The sequence below is a fragment of the Amblyomma americanum genome, chromosome 9 (assembly GCF_052857255.1).
Source record: "Amblyomma americanum isolate KBUSLIRL-KWMA chromosome 9, ASM5285725v1, whole genome shotgun sequence".
Taxonomy (NCBI): Eukaryota; Metazoa; Arthropoda; class Arachnida; order Ixodida; family Ixodidae; genus Amblyomma; species Amblyomma americanum.
The window spans coordinates 147,221,859-147,243,367 of record NC_135505.1 but is presented as its reverse complement, the minus strand read 5'-3'; the positions used below and the strand labels follow the sequence as shown (position 1 = coordinate 147,243,367).

General features: G+C 46.3%; 1 protein-coding gene across 1 annotated transcript; it reads right to left on the bottom strand.

Moving 5' to 3' along the window:
* Positions 1-818: 818 nt before the first annotated feature.
* LOC144104806 (polypeptide N-acetylgalactosaminyltransferase 2-like) lies at positions 819-19,827 on the bottom strand. The gene is made up of 12 exons (XM_077638001.1): positions 19,280-19,827; positions 16,319-16,668; positions 15,350-15,417; positions 15,189-15,254; positions 14,180-14,389; positions 12,797-12,884; positions 11,886-11,989; positions 11,111-11,237; positions 10,884-10,976; positions 9,810-9,893; positions 7,238-7,475; positions 819-6,627 (listed from the first exon to the last, which is right to left on the bottom strand). Exons 1-12 carry the CDS (start codon positions 19,373-19,375, stop codon positions 6,496-6,498), a joined length of 1,656 nt encoding a protein of 551 aa, XP_077494127.1. The 5' UTR covers positions 19,376-19,827; the 3' UTR covers positions 819-6,495.
* Between the last annotated feature and the right edge of the window lie 1,682 nt (positions 19,828-21,509).

Genomic DNA, 21,509 nt, shown 5'->3' with positions numbered 1-21,509 from the left:
TTGGATTCTATCACGGGGGACACCAGCGATGCAACTGAGACCGATTCGGGCGCGCTTCCGTTCGCATCCGCTGTAAACAGCTGGGGGCACTCGCATGGTACTCGTTATTAGGCAGGTCGTCGGTCGTAGGTTTGGTACTTTTGTGGCCTGTGTTGTGCCTGCCTGAGACTAATTCGTCGGCGGTATTAATTTGCCACTGCATGCGCAAAAGTGTCGCCGCTACGGCGGCAATGCCTCCGCTCGCCACTTCGATATAAGCGGGTCAAGTTCTTCGTGCACTTCGAGTAATGCGGCTTAAAATGCATGCGTTTGGTTCGGGACAAAGAAATTTCGAATAAAGCGATATTTCGAGTAAAGCGATTTCGTTATAACGAGGGATTACTGTAACTTTTTAAGCTTTCTACACCGTCATAATTTTTGTCTGTAAAAATCTTCACAAAACAATTTTTTATACCTTGAGCTTGGCGCATGATAGCCTTAGTTGCTTTTGCGCCATTAAACCCAATACAATACAAAGAAATCAGTTGTAACAAGTGCAGTAAGACTACTAGCAGGGGCATTAAACATTGCTGTTGGGCTATATTGCACTGCATGGTCTGTGAAATGCACTTCACTCAAAAATGTGATTGAGGCGAGAATGACGCATATGTGCTGGCGTGCACAAACATGGGTAGATTCACATCTTTCTCGTCTTATCCAAGTTTTTTGGAGTTGTTGGCTCTGTGGCTAGCGGGGGCATACCAATGGCGGCTGAAATTCCAGTGCAAGCCGCCTGTTGGAGCAGGCCATCGTGGCATAGTAAATGACAAAGCCCAATGGAAGAAAACTCTGGCATTTAATGACAAGACTGTTTGGCACGTACCCCATACACATGCACATTTAGCAGAAAGCTCAGCACGGTGGCAGCAATCTGGCGTACATGCTCGTGCGGTGTGCCTCTATGAGAGATGATTGGTACAGTCGTAAACAACACATTCCACCCGGAGGACTACACTTTTTCCTGAGACTATGATGCAAGACAAGAAAATGCATGCTCACGACAACAACAAAAAAGACTGCATATAGTAATTGCATGGAGGCTCTGATATGTAAAGATTAGAAATATGGGCTTGCCCAGCCGTCTTATCATGCTAACACCATATTTGTCTCAACACCGAGATATTTTTGCTGCTTGGCTAGGGGTCTACCCTGGCTGCAGATAATGGAATGCACCCAGTGAATTTGTTACAATAAAATAAGTTGTGCAGTGCACAAAAAAAAAAGAGAAAACACCCGACTGATATGCACACTAGATCAACTGAGATGACAATCCATGAAGCATGTTTTTCTTGTCCACTTTAGCACAAGATATTAAAAGCAACTGGACTGAACCACTAAGCAGCTGCATTGGGTTCGACCGAACACAGATTACCGCCACGGTTCACAACAAATTGTTCACCACTGGCTGCGTCACCGGATCATATTTGAAGATGTCCAGGGACATTGCATAACTCAAAAACACAAACACTAGTCAGTATACTGCTCCAGCCTGCCTCAGTAACACAGCGCGAACAGCTGCCAACTTTGAAACCAACTTGGCTTCAAGTCCCGTTTCATACCCTGCATTTCCACTTGCCAAGTTAAGCATCCAACTAAAACTTAACGTTGACCCTTTGCAGGTTTACAATAAGCTGTATCTTTAGGACAGTGTTGTTTTCTCTTGCTAAATCTGCCGTGAAATCAAGTTTCAACTGAGACCATACAAAAGTAAACAGCTGGTGTTGTACATCCGATGACATCATGCTTTCAAATGAACTACCGCTACCACCATCATCTGCATGCGTCGCATGGGACGATAAGCAAAACTGGAGATTCGCAGCAGTGAATCAGTCTCGGAAGGACACGAAATGATGCCAGTATGAGAATACATTCGCTGCATGCAACTGGAAGCATTTGAAAATAACTGTGCAGCTAAATTGCGTGCCACACAGACCTCAACATATAAAATTTCACCGGTAAAGCTTTCACAACAAAAATATCAACACTGCAGGCATGTTTGTTCTGTATGCGCTCTTAACATTGCCTCTGCATGTGTAAGGTGCACCTCCAGCATGTTTTGCTCAAAATAAGACTGGAGGCAGGAGAAAATTGAAGAGCATTTTAGAGGCTAGATACAATGACGTAGAAATTAGTGACCAAACTGCTGCGTCTATTTCCAGCTGCATAGACAAGTTGTTCTTTCTGATGTCTTAAAGACACGCATTGTGATGAGGCACCCCATAACCCTCAGTTGCAAGCCACTAAAAGGGCAATGAAGAGAACTTCAACACGTTTTGGCTCTTGAAATTCAACACCTAATCGTTTCATGGCTGTGCCAATATCTTTTCAGGAGCAAAAGACATTCTTATTGCCGAGAGATTCGGTGCTAAAACTGGTTTATTTTTCTCGCTGCTCCAATTTAAACTCGCGACACTGGCAATGACATAGGGGGCTGTCGGTTTGCTTTGTTTAATTTTCCACGTTTAGTTTTCGTTTTGGTCTTCGTTAGTGCATCAAAGCGCACAAACTGTAGCGGTACAAAAGGTACGCAACAGCCGGACACAGTGGTTTGATTTCTGTTCAATGTAATAAGGATTCTCGTGTGATGTCAACGCAGCATACTTGTGGAAAAGCGGCTGGCAATACGCATCTTTCTTTTTCTTTTTTAACTCTCTAGCTTATAAGAGCTCAGTTTTCAGTGAAAGTGGTCACTTTGTCATAAGGAAAAGTTAAACTACCTATCCTGACCAACTTTAATTTGTCCTCAATGGCCCTTTAATGTGGAATTGATCGTTCAAACAAGTAGGTGTGCTGAGTAAGGCCCACGTAGATGCCTATGAGATTCCAAGAAACACATTTCATGCAACTCTAGTAACTAAAAACCGAGGCACATAGAAGCTACCGCTGGAAATGCCAAGACAAGACTGGTAGTGTTGGCAGGGCAGTCATGCACTCCTGAGTTTTTTTTAGTACTGGAAGCTGTGACTGCCCCAGCGACACTATGGAAGCCGTGCACATATTTCACCTAGTCAAACCAACCATTGCAACTCCATTCAAAGCAGTGTCCACTCTAGCTTGTAACCCTGTTCTGATTTTAGTGAGAACAAAAAAATCCATCTTCTTCTCACTGCAATTGTTTTGTTTTTTTTTTTCCGACAAAACTCGAAACGAGGGCAGCACAATAAACATCTACACCTTGCTCAGTTATTTTGCATGCAAAAGGACTTTGTTTTGTTGTTGTTGTTTTTTTCGTTGTGTGTCATGCAGTTGCGACGGGGACGTAACTGTACATGCTTCAGATTTCTCCACTCTGTTGCTTAAGCTACAGCTTGGTCGAGAAGCGAAAACCCTGCAGTCATTGGGACCACTGAGGGCTAAAATTTCACAGCATCACCGGTCACCAACCGTCTCCACAACAGAAGCAGCTCTTGCTTCAACTGATTCTCTAGCTGACACAAGAGGAGACCAACAGGTGACCGACCCATCAGTGGGGTGACAGTTTCACTACCGCTTCACAAATACCACTGTTATTACACAGGAAGCCTTAACGCAGTTGAGGCAAATGCAGCTATCGCGAATTGTCGTTGTGAGTGGTTGCACGGCAAACTGAACTTCGGTTAACTTGCCAACCGTAGTTGCAGCAACCTGTGTGATCTCGATTAATACTCGTTTTGCACCGGCAGCGTTAACCACGGCTGAATCTCACAAACCATTACCCTGGTCGACTAACAAAGCTAAACGTCACTTCTCTCTGCACAAATTCCACTGCAGTAGATCAGAGCTGCAACACACACTCAATATCTCTTGTAACTTGGGGCCATGTGATGTGCAAAGGCATGACACACTCATGATGTTGTCATTCCCCAGATAGACAAGGGACGATATTTGACTTTAATCCCAGTATGGTACAGACAACCTTTGCGACATTGGTTGGAGAAGAGCACGCTCAATGCAGCTCAGCAACCAGGAAATGTGCCGCTCTTCCGGATGCAAGTGCTTGGCGTTGGCAAGGCTCAGTGGCAAGTTTGTGAGTTTGTTCATCTAACACTAGCTATCATTTCAGCAGGTTCAAGATTTCTTTGCACTACTTAAGTGCACAATGAGTTTCATAAAACTGCCATAGTAAATCAGATGCAGCCTCTATTTTGAACTGCCACCATACAGCAGCTAATGTGTCTAGTACAAGGCCTTCTGAAATGCATTGACAGGTTCAAGTGGATGAATACAGAGGAGCTCTGTGAGCTTCTGTCGCCTTCTCTACACACATCTGGTTTCCGGAGAAATGAAAACGTAGAGATGGCAGTCAAAACACAGCCTCAAGTTTCTTGACATTCCTGCATTCACCATTGTGTTCACAGCCCTGTTCATTTCATGCATGGTGGGGAAGACTCTGCCCAAAAAGGCGACATTCAAACTGGCCGAAAATGCTGCACGCTGTTCTGAAGAGTTCCACCAAAAAAGGTGAACCAAGAATATGCAGCAGGGGAACTTCTCTGCAGTTGATGTGTGGGCGGATGAACACGTTAATGTCTCACAGGAAAGAGCTGCCACTTACAGCTGTGGCACCTGATGGCAGAGTGTCAGCTTCCTGCTCTGCACTTGGCTGATTGCATGGAGACTTGTTTTTTTTGGCTGCTAGATGGTAACTAGCTATAAGCAACATATGGCATCTGTGACACTAGAAGCCCTTTTCATTCATCTGCATGCAACCATGGAATAAGCTGCCAGGGTCAACACTGTGTGTCTTTCATTAAGATTCAAGCAGTTTCTTACAAATAATTTAAGCCAACGGTAACCGCCGCCATACCTCCTGCATACTTTCATGATGTGCGGCTCTATTACCACTATAATTTCAAATATATGCAAGATGCACTGTTTTGCTGCCTTGAACACTGTTTTGTATGTGTCAAACTGACTGTTATCTGTTACTAATGCTATTGCTGCCCCTAACATAATGACCTGCGGAGGGGTCCTCAAGGTTTGATAGCAGACAAATTTTTATTGTGTTCCATTTTTATTTTTTTCATTCACTGTGATCAACCGAAACAATGCCACACCCCTGCCATCACTCGGCTTCAGCCAATCACAGAGGGAATGGTGGGGGCAGGGCATCACATGAGCCAATCCCAGACGGGGTAAAAAAATAAAAGGGAACAATCAAAATGAAACCGGTATATTACAGTCGACGACCGAAAATTCGGACGCCTGATTTTTCGGACATGCTTGATTATTCGGACTTTTTTGCGGCACAGCAACATGGCCCATAGAGCCAATGTGCAAGAGCGCCTAAAATTTCGGATGCACCGCAACTGACTGCTCGATTTTTCGGACCTCGTTTGCATTCGCTGCCAGTACCCAAGTCGCCATATAATGCGTACAGTGGGACCTCATCAATTCAAACTGCAGGAGAGATTAAAAACTTTATCAAAGAAAACAAAATTCAAGCTTAAATGGAGCCTCTTAACTTGCGATGCTGAAATTCTGCAAGAGTCTGCACATTGCGCCCACGTGGCTTCGAATTCGTACTGTTCTTGAATGTGTTCCGCCGCACGAACTTGAACAGTAGTCAGAGTTCGCAGAACTCATCTGTGCAGAGTCTTTTATCCTGAATAGGGAAAGAGGCAGTAGCAAAGCGTGTGAGAGGCGTATGGCTTAACGGAGACGGCGAGTGCGGGATGAAATGGTGGTGCATTTCAAAGTGAGGTCAGCGTACTCGCGGCAAAACGCACGAAACCCGGCTTTTCTATCGCAAAACCGTAAACAACTGGCATTTTGATGATAGGCAAGACGCCTCTCATTATATGCAAGCCACTGCAGAGTGATACCGCCGGATACGGTGCCGATTTTGGCTCTAGTTGCCAGGCCTAATGACGAAGGCCAACGCCGACGGAGTGCTTGCTTCGGCTGTTTCTTGGTTCCTATTGTTTCGCCATCATCACGTTCTTGTTCCGGGCCCATCGTACTGCGGGCCCAGTACAGTTCCCGCAGCGGCGCGTTCGCTTTCCCGTTTAGACTTTGTCCCAACCCATGCGTTCATCGGCGACATGCCGAGGGCAGCACAGCCAGCAGCCGAGCTCGTAAAAGCAGCCGCCGCCCGGGTCCTGTGTGCATTTCGCGTGGCAAAATTTAGTCATGAAGAGCTTTAGAATGTGTGCAATACCACTGACCCCTTCCTCCGGCATATTGATGATAAGTCGTGATTTTTTCGGTGAAATTTGATTTTCTGGCCTTCCTGATTTTTCGGTCGTTTTCACGGTCCCAAGAGAGTCCAAGAAAATCGGTCGTTGACTGTATACTAACACAGAGTTCCTGCTCCTGCATATTCTTGTTTCACTGCACGGACAGATACCTTTTGCAACAACCACACTCAGTGCACCCGTCACAACCGCAGCAGAAACGCTGCTTTAAGTACCAGCCTTTCAAGGTGAGGCTGCTTGAAGAGTAAGCGGCCCTCTCAGTTTGCCGTGGAAGAGGGGTTCAGGTGGACAGGGTCCACCTCTGCGAGCTGGCTGTGCGGCGACACGGCTGGGCGCTCAGTCGTCCATTGCTGCCATCCAGGCACAGTTTCCCCCCGGGCTGCTGCAGCTTGTGGTCCTGCCACAGCCACCTCTGCGCACGTGATGCACGCAAACAAGCAAGGGCGGGCATGAGCACGGATTCAGAAGCACAGTGCTGAGCACAACAGGACATGAGGACAGGCTCTTGACTTTATTCTTGACGAAGACAAAGGAAGAATGTTGTGCGTTGCATCTTTCTAGGTTGAAAAGAGTGGTGCAAAGGAGAGGGACAAAAAAAACGCAACACAGGAATTACGCCAGCCGCTGACCTAAGTGACCTACTGCAAAGCCACGCGTTTTTATACAGACAGATGTCACCACCATATCTTGAAGGGCACTCCAGGTTTTTTTTTTTACATGCACACTTTTTATTGAAACCTTTACCATAGGCTCTCCTAAGCCTTCTGATAATTTATACCCAATTTTGCAGCCAGGCGGTGTTTCCCTAGAAAGAAAACTAATTTTAAATTCCTCTTGCTAGTTTCGCGACCTCAACTGGAGCTGTTTCTGCGGGCATACTTGTGTGTACGATTCCACAAGTTGCACAACCTGCTCATGCAGGGTGTGCAACTCGTGCTCGTGCCAGTTGATGCTCAAGTTTCCAGACTGCCAGCAGGATTGGAACTCTCAAAAGAATGTGCAGCTGCACATGTCCACCTCACCTGTGAGGGGTGCCCGCCACAGGGCCTGAGCAGCAGCGACCCGCCCTGTTCTTCGTCGAGCGTAACGCAGAGGCCGCCATGTGCGATGAGACGTGATGCCAGGCTCCAGTGCTGGTTGCCACCGGCGCCATGGCACACGAAGAGGCCTACCGGTGAGCCCTCGCTTCCGCCCAGTGTGTCCAGGCACAGCGAACCCTGCCGTAAAGAGGCAAGCCGCTCGCCTCCAGCTGCCGGCACCCTGCGAAAACGACGGCATATCAGCGGGAGATCCATGAGGAAGTTGTCATGGTCCTCTGCTCTGGTTTTACGCACCCTACCAAAAGGCACGAAGCGTTTCCCAAGGGATTCAATGAAAGCGCTGTGGACAAACCTGTTTCGCTATATTGTGAACATCAAGCAGAATTGAAGAAAAACGCTCATCACATGCGCAGACAGCATAAAATCAGGCTAGTTGGTTCCAGTCTACAAATGAAAACACCTCCTAGTGGCAAAACATGCGAGGACATACAAACAAGGAAGACAGAAATGCTGCACTTCAAGTACATTTTAAATGAAAGCAGTGCAGCAGGGTTAAATTAAAATTTTCCATTAAATTTTCACTTGGGAGTCCAGAGCTGTTGTCCTTGTCCATTGGAAAACACTTCCATTTATAGGCTTGTCACATGCTTTGCGAAAGCAATGCTTAACTAAGCTTTGGTAGGGGTTAGTTTGCTCCACATGGCATAAACTAGGAAGCACTGCAAAGTTGGTTGCAAGCGACATGGACAGACACGGAATGAGTTGCTAGCAGAGCACTTCAGCATGTTCGTTCATGTTTCTTGTAGGAGCTCTCGTTTCATGACCAACTTTGCAGCACCTCCTTTTCCTTGCTTTGCGAAAGCAAACATGCAAACAAGACAGCTGAAAGAGCAGCAGTGCCCATGCAGACCAGTCATCAAGAGCCACACTACAGTAAGACCCCTTTCATTTGGATTTCATGGGGCCGAAGAAAATGTCCAAATTAACCACATGCAACAATTATCGGGGCCAAATAAAAGACCATAACAAAGTGTCCCATATCACCCATATCAACGTACTACCTCTATTTCCTGAAAGAATTTGTAATTACTGCATTAACACTTCTTTTTGGGCGAGTTGGTGCATACTTGATTTGAAGAAAATAGCGCTAGAGCATGCAAACCTTGTCCTTGTCTTTTCGTGGTTTGCATGCTCTGGCGCTATTTTCTTCAAATCATTGTAATTACTGATTGCTTCGCATGAAGAAGAGAAGTTTTCATGGTAATGCCTACTTTTTGTAGTTCCGCCAAATGCTGCAGGGCATGCACACGGTTGGATGAACCAACTCGTATGTTGTCTAGGACACTCATGATAAGTCTCCCCCCTCACTCTCACGAGGCTAGAAAGCACAGCCTACTTACACGCACCTACTTACAGGCTTCATGACGACACGAACAATGCTGACAGCACAGTCTGCAACATGCATACAATGAAAACAAAGAAGAAATTGGCAAAGCGCAGCACAGAACAGAAAGAACTCCTATCATACCTTCCCGACATGTGGTCACAGCAATGAGTACGGCACTTATGCATTTCGGTCAGTGCCTCTTGTGCTACAGTGCTCAGACTCCAGAGTTGCTCACTCACCGTTGTCATCGCCAAGTCTTCGGCACCCTGTGCATATGCAAGCTCTGCCACCTGTCCGAATTAAGCGAAGCACAGCCAAATTCCTTCAAATTAACAAGAGAGCTTCGCGCCACTGAGCAGCACGTTTGTTTGATAGGACCGGACGGGACGTCCAAATGATCTAGTTTTCTCAATTAACGGGACCTTTGCCATGAAAACAATGAAGGACAGAAAAATGCGTCCCTTTGCCCGTTGTCTGCACATTTCCCAAGTTTGGGGCATATAGAAGCTTCGGCGAGGGTTGAAGCTTTGGCTTAGCTGAAGGCAGAGTTCGCTGAAGTGTAGAGGCTATACAAGCATAGCTAGTGGAGCATCGCAAGTTCCAAGTTCTTTAAATGGCACCTCCTTAAACTTCAAGTTTAGCCTTTTCTGAACAAACTCAGTGCCAGGAGGTAAACTACCAATCCCGAGGGTTCTCAGAGACACAAAGGTGAAAAAATTTCACATTTAGCTGCAAAGCTGCCTAAAATGTGGTGGAAAAAATAATTCATGGTGTTGCCAAAAACCTTGTTTTATACCTGAGATAGCCACTTTGAACAGAAGCCTACAGAGACTGGCACAGAAAAGGCGTGCAAGTGCCAAGCTCATGCATTCGCAAGTTGCCACGACAGTGAAAGCACATGCAATGTCATGCTCATTCATGTTCAAGCAACCATGCATATCTCTTTGACCCTGTGGCCAAAGTGCAACTACCTCGGAGGCTCCTATCAACTGGCATGCCTGATGAGTAACCATGTTACCATGCTGGCACCACGCGGTGCTGCTACCGGCGAGGCCCAAGCACTAGTGAGCAGGCAGACAGGCTGGCCTCGTTTAGTTTATTATTGGTCGTTTTGGTGCAGTGCTGAGGAGGCATCATCGCTTTCTCCGCCGATAAGGCGATACTTGCTTCAGTTCGGGGAATACGTTGTCTAGGTACCACTGGAACGACTGGCAGCCCAGGCGCTTGCGTAGATGGAGTCGCTCTTCAATGCTGTCGGTTGTTGGAAGGGCGGGGGGGGGGGGGGGGGGGGGGGGGGGGGTGAGGAGGAAAAATTGGAGCTGCTTTAGCTCAATGCCAGGATCAGCTGTGTAGGCATGAGCATGCTCATGGCAGGCAACTCTTTGATGCCCCTCTTTGAAGCCATGCAGTGAAACATAGACGTGTTAATTATATACCTGACTTAATTGGTTAATTTGAGCATGACTGCAGAATTTCGACTACTGCAGTAATCTGTGACTGACTCAACTGCAAATCCTTCCTCAGCACTTTCTGCAAGTGAGTGCAGTCATGAGGGCAAGAAGTTTGGCCACTCGCCACGGTGGCTCAGTGGTGAGGGCGCTCGCCTACTGAGCCGGAGTACCTGGGTTCGAACCCGACCGCTGCGGCCGTGTTTCGATGAAGGCGAAACTCAAAAGGCGCCCGTGTGCTGTGCCCTGTCAGAGTGCATGTTAAAGATTCCCAGGTGGTCGGAATAATTCCAGAGCCCTTCCACTACGGCTCCTCTTTCTTCTCTTACTCCCTCTTTTATCCTGTCCCTTACAGTGCAGTTCAGGTGAGGTTTCCACCGTGATATGTGTGCCATTTCCTCTCCTCAAAAAAACAATTTTCCAAAAGTTTGGAAACTCCTGAGATGTGCACTTGACCAAATAAGCAAAATGAGCCTATGAGCCCTTCTCCAGTAGAAAACTGTGAAGAATCTCATTATCTCTCCCACGGGTGCTCTTCTGAATAACGAACAAGATTATAGTCCTGTAACCTACAATGCAGATCATAGGTGGCAGCGCAAGCTGCTGTTTCCTTTTTTTTTTTCTCCTAGTTTGAGCCCTCATTCAGCTCCTAAACTGGTTTCTACGATCTTAAGCAATTATGATGCATCAGTTTTGAAAAACTGAAATTTCCAAATCTTATCATAAACAGCCAATCTTGCGCTTGAAGATGTACACTGGCACAAAGGGGAAACAAGCATGGCGACAGGCTCACCTTCCCATAGGAACATTGCGAGCAACAGGCACCATGGCATAGTAGTATTTCTTGAAGTCGTCCATCCAGACTTCAGCAGCACGACGAGTGTTTCTAGACAGGGTTAAAAGAGTCACAGATACTCAGTGATACTTTTCATTAGGCCTCTTGGAACATACAAAGCTTTGAAGTATAATGCACAACGACAACACAGGCCCTTTTGATTAATTGCGGGAAAGAGAACTCACCGAGCAAAGACATTGCCGCTGCCACCCGGGAACGAGTAGGGGTGCTGCTTGCGGAAGACGTGGCCCACACGACTGCAGGGCAGGATTTCGAGGCTACCTCCGCACTGCCACACGCGGAAAGACAGCTCTGCAGGATTTCGGTGCTCCACGTTACTAGTGTGCTATGAACCTAATGAGCAGCACACCAGAAATGCAATACGAGCACAGAGTGTCAGCTTCTTAGCCGGCGAGTTCAGGCACGGTGGATGCACTCGGCATCTGCTAAGACCATTCTGCTTGCTGACCGCTTGATTACGAAATGAACTGATTGATTACAAACATACAATGCGGCACAGATGATGTAAATAAAGGGGCACTAAGAGCTTCACGCACAAACTCCATCTGCTTCCAGAAACAAAAGTTCTTAAGTCACCACACTATGGCCATTGATTCTCATAAATGCTTGTTCCGAATGTTTCCTTCACGAGAAAAGAATCTTTGATGTGAAAGTGCGTTTGGCACGTTTTAATGCAACTTTTTATGTCATCAGAGGAAAATTTCAGGCAGTACTGAACAAGCCAACAACAGGGCCAAAATGATATGCAACATATCATGTTATGCACAGCAGCTCCCTCAAGCACTGACAGAGTTGCCAGAAATTTGTGCACTTTACAGTAAGCAACAGAAACCAGGGAGCAGAAGTGAAAAGTGTCCAATAGTGTGTTACACAGCTCATTGTATCTTTAAATGAGCACAAAGGCTTGTGGTAGTCTTGGAACATCTGAACATAGCTCACCAAGGTTCTCACCACCCCAGATATCCATGGCTGTGTCGTAGGTTCCCAGTTGTTCAAAGTTGGCTTTGTCCACCACGAACAGACCCCCCGCTATCATTGGGGTTCTGCAAGCAAACGTGGCTTAGACTCCAGCCCAGACTGACTGCTGCATCGCTGTTTTCCTACATTGTGAGCTCAATACAATTTGTACTTCAGCATCAAACAAAACTAGCATTCTGTGGTAAATTGCATGCAGTGCTGTATTGCTGGGTTAGTTGATTTTTTTTTCTAAAGTACTTGTATTTGGGCGTGTTGGTTCATATCTTTTCAGGTGGACACAGGGGCGCAACAAAAACACACGGACATAGAAGTAGACAGGGACGAGCGCTTAACAAAATGATCTTGTGACAATGCTGTTACAATACAGCTGTGACAATACAAGGCCAAATGTATGGATTCTTGCAGCTCAACAAAAACAAGTTGCAGTGGTATATTTGTACATTCCTTCCTGTGACAGGTAAATCACTCTTGTAGTCACAGAGGTCACCACCATCATTTCCTGTGTGAAATAGTACATCTGCAGTTAAGCCTCCCCACTGACATGAAATCATTGATTTATTTTTGACCAAACCAGGCAAACACCGTCACAGGGAGGCACCCCTAAGTCTACGTACAAAATCAGCCAGCAGTTTCAGTAGTAAGAGCATTCCTACCCTTACTAGTAGCCAACAAGCGGCCAATACACAGTTAGCGGACAAACCACCAGGTAGGATATGACTCCTTTTTATGTGCTTTCACAACCCCATGCTTGGTCAGCTTATTGACTGAAGGTCCATGGCATACATAGGGTTGGCTGCACCCTAACGTCAAAGTGCTAAAGGAGAAATTTGGGCAAACTGGTTTTTTTTTAAGAATACAAAGTGCTACCACACCTGATGGGCAGTGTTGGATGTGAAGCCCTTTCTTCGCGTTCCTTGTTTGACAGGAACTCCCACTTGAACACTAGGTTCCAGTCAAAGCCTGCACAATCGGACAAAGGGCAAGTTGGGCTAAAATAATATGCTTTTGCAGCAAGGCCTCGGGTGATACGTGCATGGCTTAGGAAATAAATTGATACTGTTCGAATGATAATAAGACAAAATTTGCGAGTGCCAGACAATGTTTTTTTTAAGTGGGGACACTACCCTAATGAGTGAACTTTTGAAAAACTCGCTGGATTTCACTAAAATTTGCGGGGCCAGTTTATATCACTGCTGGGACCATCTCTGCCAACTTTCACTATTCTGGAATAAGTATGAAGTTCATTATGCAACCTATATATATGACAAGGATGACTATGCTTGCTGAGGAAAAGTGTCGTTTGGAAAATAAGGTAATTTTGCCAATTTTTTGTGTCATGTGGCCTTAGGAATGTCCACAGCACACAACTGTAAAATTATTTTGCTTAATTTTGCTATATTTTGAAAGAATGTTGCCATATAAAGGATGACATTGGTTTTTCATTTCCACCATTTTTTAACTCATTTTTATTGTAAAAACAAGGAAAAAATAGACAAACTTAGCACACAGTAGTGTTCCTTGCAAAATTTCACTCAAGAAAGCCTGCCACAAAACTAATATTATGAATTAATATTGGAACAATAGTTTTTCTAAGCTGACAGTTTACAGAAAAAACAGGAAATGAGAAAAATGGACTCTTAAGATTGAACATCGCCCACTTCATTTTCAGTGCTGCAATGTTCAAGAAAATCCCCTGCTGAATAATGAAATCTAAGAGATGATCCCAGCAGTGAAATAAACCAGCCCTGCAAGTTTCAATGAAGTCAAGCAAGCAATTCAAAAGTTCTCTTTAGGATAGTGTCTGAATTTACAACTAAAAGTCGAGATGAGGCTGTGGATAGCACAGCAAGTGATGGAATGAAAAAATGATGAGGGTGACGCTAGGAGATGGCAATGTAGACGTAGCACAGATGCAAGTTAATGATACTCACAGACAACAGACTGGACCTGGTAATGCAGATAATACACATAAAAGATAACTGGTTATCTCCTAGAGTGGATACCATGGATAAAAAAAAAGATGCAATTGAGGGTGGCACAAATTCAGGTGGAGTGACAAGATAAGGAAGGTTGTGGTGATAAGACTGCCATGGCTGACTTGAGACTGAAGTAATTAGACGTCATTGGGAGGGGCCTTTGTCTTGCACATAACTGATAACGGTGATGGCTAAGGGACTACAATGTGGTACTACTCCAATCAAGGAACGTGCAGCGGGGTATTTGCTGCAGTCATAATACCCCCGCGCATCACATACCCCCGCGCAAGTCAGAAGAGGCCCCGAAGTACTTGAACGAGTTGAGGTTGATGACATCGATGACAGGGCAGACAATGCGACGGGGATCCTCCTTGACGCGCCGCAGCAATGGAGGCAGCCACCCCTGGTTGCACTCACAGTGGCTGTCCAGAAAGGTCAGCACCGGGGCACGAGCTTCGTGGGCTCCGCGCACACGACTGCGCACCAGGCCTGCGCATTTTGGTTGCCATTTGGTCCTTGCACCTCTTTGTAACACACTTGGCAAATCCATAGCCTGTATTATGGTAGTGTCAAATTAGTGGACATATCTAAATCTGTCTGCACCGATTGGCTGCAGTCTGGTATGCAGACGACAGCTGATGTGTTTACCATTATATCAGTAACTATATCACGAGGTTTATATTAGAGTGTTCAAAAGCAAACACATGCAGCTGTGCTTGTATAAGGGCAGTGATCGCTTCTAAAAACTAATTAATCCGAGATGGCCGTGGTGGAGTTCACCGCTTTTCGGAGCAAGAGAATACGTACTGTTCAAAGTGTCCACTCGACACCGAGTGAGTGGTCGCTTCAAAATATGAGCCCGGGAGAACTCGCAGGTGACTTCACTCAGTGCCTTCAAACTGGGTTCAGCAGAACCCTTGAGTTCTTAAGACTTATATATTAGTTTTCCTACCTTAAAGTGAGCTGTTCGAGTGTAGCCAGACCTTCTTTGTGCCATGGTCTTTGTTCACGTGAAATAATGTCATCATATAGCAAGGTCACATCACCATGTGTTGAAAAATGACAGTCAACAGTAAACTAACAGAGAAGCGAATCTCCAAGCACGCTTTCTTATCATAGTCTTCCACGTGCCCATTACACGTACAGGTGACAATGACGCTCGCATCACGTGACGCAGATGCCTGGTCAACACTTTTTGCATTCCGGGCATCAGATTTCACGCATCCATGCAGTTGTGTTCAGGCAACAAAGTTTAGTGTGAAAGTAAAGGCAGTGTGCGTCTACCTACCCTCTCTCCTGTTATTCCGCACCAGACGCACTTTCTGTATAGCTGCCAACTCTGTGCCATCCGATGCTGCGTGAACACACAGGGAGAATAAAGTGGTTAGAATGCATGCTGGAACTGGTGCGGAATCGCCTTTTTTTTTTTTCCAACGTAGATCTACTTACGATCATCACTGAAGTCATCCACTAGAATGATCTCTTCGATCAGCTCTGGCGGACTCCGGTTGAGGACACTGGAAATGTCACAAGATACTTGTGATGCATTGACGTCTGAATCCAGCTAAACTTAAGAAAACACAGCTATAGCATCAGACACTGGATCTTGAAAAGTGGCCCTTATGGTGTTTCCATAATTTCTGCAATGTCTGCTAAAAAGCAGTTGTTTGCAGTGATCAGACTAAGACCAATATGTAATGCACAATGTAATTTTTACAGCGACGGTACAGCCTCCATCAAAAGCGTAGAGTCCAAAGTAGTTTTCTTCTGGGCCACACTGTGTAGCGTGTAATGCATAACCAGCACTCCAAATCTCTATAGCAGCAAGAGCTGCTACAGAGCAGCCACAGCCCCTCTGAAAGTTAGGGCTTCCATGGATACTACAACAGCAACCAACTGCACTGGTTGGAAGCAAACCACTTGGGCTCTGCCCTTTTGACAAAGTCTGTACATCCAGTGAAGCGTTTGATGAAAAGAGTTTGCAAACTACAGCTGGGCTATAGCTGTAATCTGTAATCAGGACTTCGTCAGGGCAGAGCCTGTGTTAACTCGCAAAGTTGGCTCAGAACTTGGCTTCACAAATTATGAAAGGGTTTTAACAACACAGCAGAATCAAATGTGGTGATGGTGTCATAGCACCATTTCTACATTCTGATGGAGCACAAAGGTGTTGCAGACAAATCACAGCCAACTTGTATGGTGGTGGCACCTGATGGTGAAAAGAATCACTATACCTCGTGGACAGGCATGGCAATCTGGAAACTTATATTCTATGCCACCAGGAGGTACCACTGCATGTACAACTATGCACACTATTTTATTTTGTGATATCATCTAGTTATCTGCACGCTCTCACACCAGTACATTTCCACTCCTGTAAGCTCTTTCTCTATGCAAGTAGTGCAGTGTGTGGCTTGCCTGACAATAGTGCGGAGGAGCGCTGAGCGGGCTTCGTTGTGAAACGTGATGATGACGCTTGTGGCTGGCAGCTGCTCGCCCGGCTGCAAGCTGCCCTCGGGTATGCACTGCGGGTGGCGCGTGTCAGGGATGGCGCGGTTGCTGGGCAATGCGTCGCTCGCCTCCTGGTTGAACTTGTGCCGCTCGTATGGGTCCACACCTGCTTTGACGTGCGATGCTGCCACATAGCCTTTCTCGTCAAAGTAGTGCCATGACAGCTGCCTGCTTGTGTTTGGCAACTGGGAGGATGACTGTCGGAGCGCTGCTGCAACAGACGGCTTCAGACGCAGGGCCTCATTGCTATCCGAGGGCTGCACACCACAAAGCCATTGTCAACTACATACTTACGTTGACGCCACATGACACAAGTATGATGTAGCAGACAAGGGTACACAAGGCATGATATGCTTGAAGACGATGTGCAAAAACAGATCGGCTAATACAAAGTCGAACAAGCTGAAGTTCAGTTTAATGAGTGTTGACCTAGACAAAATGATGGCAAAATGAGCACCTCTCAGTTCACAATACACAGGAACTTTAATCTGTAGCAAGCTATGAACACATAAATGATAGGAGTAATTGCTAAGGAGCACTGAGAACGGATAGATGTTTACCTGTGATAACTGATTACCACACTGAAAACAGATCATTTATAAGCTAGATTAGGTAAAAAAAAAAATGAAATACAGGTGTCGGCACCACCGGCTGTCTTCGGAGGCAAACTATGACGACGTCAAGACACTTTTCTTTGGTGCTGACCCCCGAGTCTAGGTTACACTGCCGTCGACTTCTAAGTGGTGATCACAGAGTTTGTTTCGGTGTAAATGTCAGACTTGAATAGAGTCACAAGAAAATATTTCAATCTAATTTCCTCAACTATAAATGTGTCTTTTTGATGCCGGACAAACATCACATTACCTAGAAACAGCCATAGAATCAATAGATAGAATCAATAGGGAGAGAGCATAGTGAGTTGAAAAGTAAGCACAGGTTAATGGTGTTCCAGCTGAAATCACAAAGAGGACGGCTGGCACAGGACAGGATTTAATGGACCTATGGGGATGGCCTCTGTACTGCAATGAGTTCAGCTGGCCTGATGATGATGATGATGCCTGACCCACTGCTACCATACTACTATGTTTTACACTGCTGCTTAAATTATTCCAATGAAGGTCAGTCATACGAGGCCAGAGTGGACATGCTTGAATACATCCTGGAAATGTCAAGTTCAATTTGGCCACTAGTGGGCATAGAACAGGCTGAATTTCCACCTTGTTTTTGTTAATGCTACTAAATTACACGCTCTTTCATGCTTAGAATGTTGCGGTATGGTTAACTATTTTAGAGGGGCTATTAGACGCCAGTATGAACTGACTACCTTTCAAGGATGTCGAATATTGTGTGGACTGAACCCCACGCCACCCTCAATGCTTTGCCACCCTCAATGCTTTTCAAAAGCAAACCATACCCCAGGATATACACTCCGACCTGTACTATATGGCGCTCCTGGACCTGAAACCTTGTGGCGTAGGGGAACCAGCAAACAGCCAATATTGGAAATGTATTGGCAAAAGCTGGCCCAATAATGGACCAATGCGATACCATCCATTCACAATATTGGGCCGATTACCTGATCCTTGATGCTTGATCCTTGGGCAGTCAGATTTTGCCGGAAATGAGCACTGTAATCAACTCGCCCGTGAGATTACTGACCTGCTCAAGCATCCACTGATCTAGCAATTCATTGTGTGATGAGAGTCTTCTGATCAAAAAACCCATCTCGTAGTCTTACTTCCAGTTCAGACAGGAGCTTGCCGCTCTCCCTGCCCCACACTCCAAGGCTCACACGTTCGTAAAGTTCAGACCAACACGTTCGTTACATCAGTAGAAGCTACACTGCTTCTGCTGTTACCCATCCTGCCCCAACTTCCCTGAACTTTATGCCAATCTTGCATGCATTCTCTTCTACTGTCCTGTTGCTTTTGAATCCTATTTCTATCCCCCATTCCTCCTCCCGTCCTCTCCTGGCATACCTGACTAGCTTCTTTTCATGAGTTCAGCCTTGTGTGACAGGCAATTAAAGCCCATTTTGACCAGTTGGTTTCTGCTTTGAAAAAAAAGTGCCGTACAACTACCACTACTCCGATTTCACCAAAACTGGGGTTATGTGAAGAGGGAGGACACAAGAGTCGGCAAGAATCTGCGGCTACTCACTACATGCCTTTCCATACTACAAGTGACAATGACTTTCAGATGAGTAAGTTTAGAGGATGCACTTCACAAACTATTTCTGAGACACAGCACCCACAGCCACAGTGTGCTGAAAACTTGGTGTTTTGGCACACAGCGGTGCAATTAAAGCTTAAAAAGTATACTCAAAACGGCAGAAAGACAAGTTGCAGTGACGTATCATCACATATGACTAAGCCAATCATATTAGTCGTTTCTAATGACGTCACACAGTGCATGCATATAATGTGCTTGCAGTCTTTCAACGTGGGTCGAAAACCAAATCTGGTTTACTACCAGCAGAACACCTCGCACACTACGCGCAGTATGATCATACCACGATTTATGAATTTACTCTGATCTTATCGAACTCGAAGAGGCTATCTGTTATCAGCAGCACTCGACATCACTGTTCCCCACGGCGTGGTGCTGTAAGCATGCGATGTAACAAAAGGCGCCGATATTGCATGCAGTTTGTGTTTACACGCCTCACAGTTCTGGTTATGTAGTTCTCTCGTTTCAACATAAACCAGCTCAGTCAAAACAAGTGGGAGGGGAGAAAGATCTCTGAGAGTAGGAGTGTTGTTGTTTCAGCTTACTCAATCGTATATAGAAGGGTATGACTCAGCACGTGTATAAAAAATAACGGGAAAGGCGTGCCTGCCTACATACACCGCATGCACAAATACGTACCACGTCGTGGCCGGAGCTCCAGAGGAGGTAATAGCCCACACCACCTACCCAAGCGATCGCGAGCAGCAGAATCCATTTGAGTTTACGTTTTGGCATCGCGCAACACTCACAACACGCACGCCTCGGTCAAAAAACCAGCAAGAGTCATCGCCGCTGCGGGACCGAAAAAGAAGTGGGAAGGCTTCGTGCAGCTCGGTGTCAACACACACACAACGCGCACTGAGATCAGTGAGTCGTCGACCTCCCCGACCCGGAAGGTGGAAGCTTCAGAAGCATGATCGCCACTCGCTCAGCACGTATTCGAGCATCGAGACAAGCGTTTGGTTCTAAATTGCCGCTATGCGCGGTTTCACAAGCATGATATGCTCCGATGAACCGCGACGGCAGCTTGTCCACGGCCGCACCTTCGGCAGAGATCTAGAGATGCACATCGTTCCGATGGCGACTCAGTAGGCGCACGAAGGTCTCGACGGCATTGCTTGCCCGCTACTTCGCGGTTTGCAGTTGTTTTCCCAGGCCTTTGTTGACGCTGCACGGGGAAGCCAGCCAACACCCTCTAAATACTTTCTTCAGGCCTCTCCAGGCCCTCCTTTCCACACGCGCTACGTCACGCCAAGTGTCCGGTCAGGCTGCTCACCAAGCGCGGCTCCGCTCCGCTCGGTTGTCTCCCTCGATGTGCTCGCGCTTGCCCGGGCAAGCACAGACACGAACGCAGTCTTGCAGTGAGCGTCTAGCTGCTGCTTGAGTCTTTCAGCCTGGCGTTGGGTGCATTTCCGTTCGCTCCTCGCACGGCTGTGTCTGTTTCGTGTGGCCGTTTCTTGTGTGGCGTGCGTACCTGTGCTAGCGCACGAATGGGAAACTGATTGCCTGCCGTGTAGCGAGTGCAACTTCGTGAAACATGGGCCGGTGCTGTGTTCCCGGGTGCCGCGGGAACTACCAGAATGGTCCCAAAGTACGTGTTTATTGCTTCCCAAGAGACGAAGTACGAAGAAAAGCCTGGTTGCGAGCCATTCCACGGAAGGATTTCACACCTACAGAGCATTCGAGGGTAAGACTCTGAAATATTGCTTAATAGGCGCTGGTAATTATCTTAGTTGTGAGCTGTCGCTCCCGGAAAGGCATGCTGTCTTTGTAGGCAATGATATCACTTCTTACACTTATGTATGAATTGTCCAGGAAGCATTTAGTTCTGTGGATGTGCATAAGGCTTGTGTAAAAGCTGTGTAAATATGTAAAAGCTGTTCACTATTCAGACTCTTTTTACTTAGTGTTTTAGGCAATGGAGAGTCATGGCGAATGGCCTTGCTTCATTTTCTCGTGCAGGTGTGTGAACTGCACTTCCACGCAGGCGACTTCATTACGACGTTGTCACACCAAGATGAACTGACAGGGAAAATAATAGAGGTGAAGCGTGACAGGCTACAGTTGAAGATTGATGCTGCGCCTTCTGTTTTTCCAAACTGCCCAAAATACTTGTCCTCAACGCCTGGACGGAGTGAATCGCCAGAGACGAAAAAAGCAAGAAGGGAAAACGCTGCTTTGCAGGAGGCTATGAGGAAGTCACTTCAGTCTAATGAGCTTGAACAGAAAAGAAACAAAGTTTCATCTTACGAGGAGTTCAAATCTAAGTTGCCTGGAATCTGCAACACGAAATTCTGGACCGTTTCTGTCGATGAGCAGTGCGTTAGGTTCCTTCTCATCGAGAATGATCCTTCACCTAATGTGAAATGCGCCTTGGTAGTTCTCCCTGATCTGTCACTTTCTGTTTTCTTGAATGGAGTGAAGCTTCTGTCGCTTCCTTCAGGCAGGATTCTGCCAGCTCAAGTATGCGACACCTCCAGCCTGTCCTTGCTGCTAGAAGAACTCGAGATAGGCTTGCATAATATACCTGAGGTGACGAAAGAGTCGAAACATACTAAAGTATTGCAGTTTGTCGGTTCACTGCTTGCAGACCTCATTGAGGACAGTGATACGACGAAAGAACAGTCTTCTTTGCTGAAATTTCTGGTTGAGCAGATAGAGCTTCTCCTCGCGAAACAGCATGTGTATAGCGCAGAGCTGCTGGTATTCGCCAGTATTTTGAATTCAATTTCTCCTCACGCATATCACTTCACAAGAGCTGCATCAAGAATCATTCTGCCCCATCCTTCCACACTGCGCCGTGTTTGCTCAAATTACAAAGCTGACCCTCTTGTGGAGCAAAATCAACCGCACTGTCTCTCCTACATCC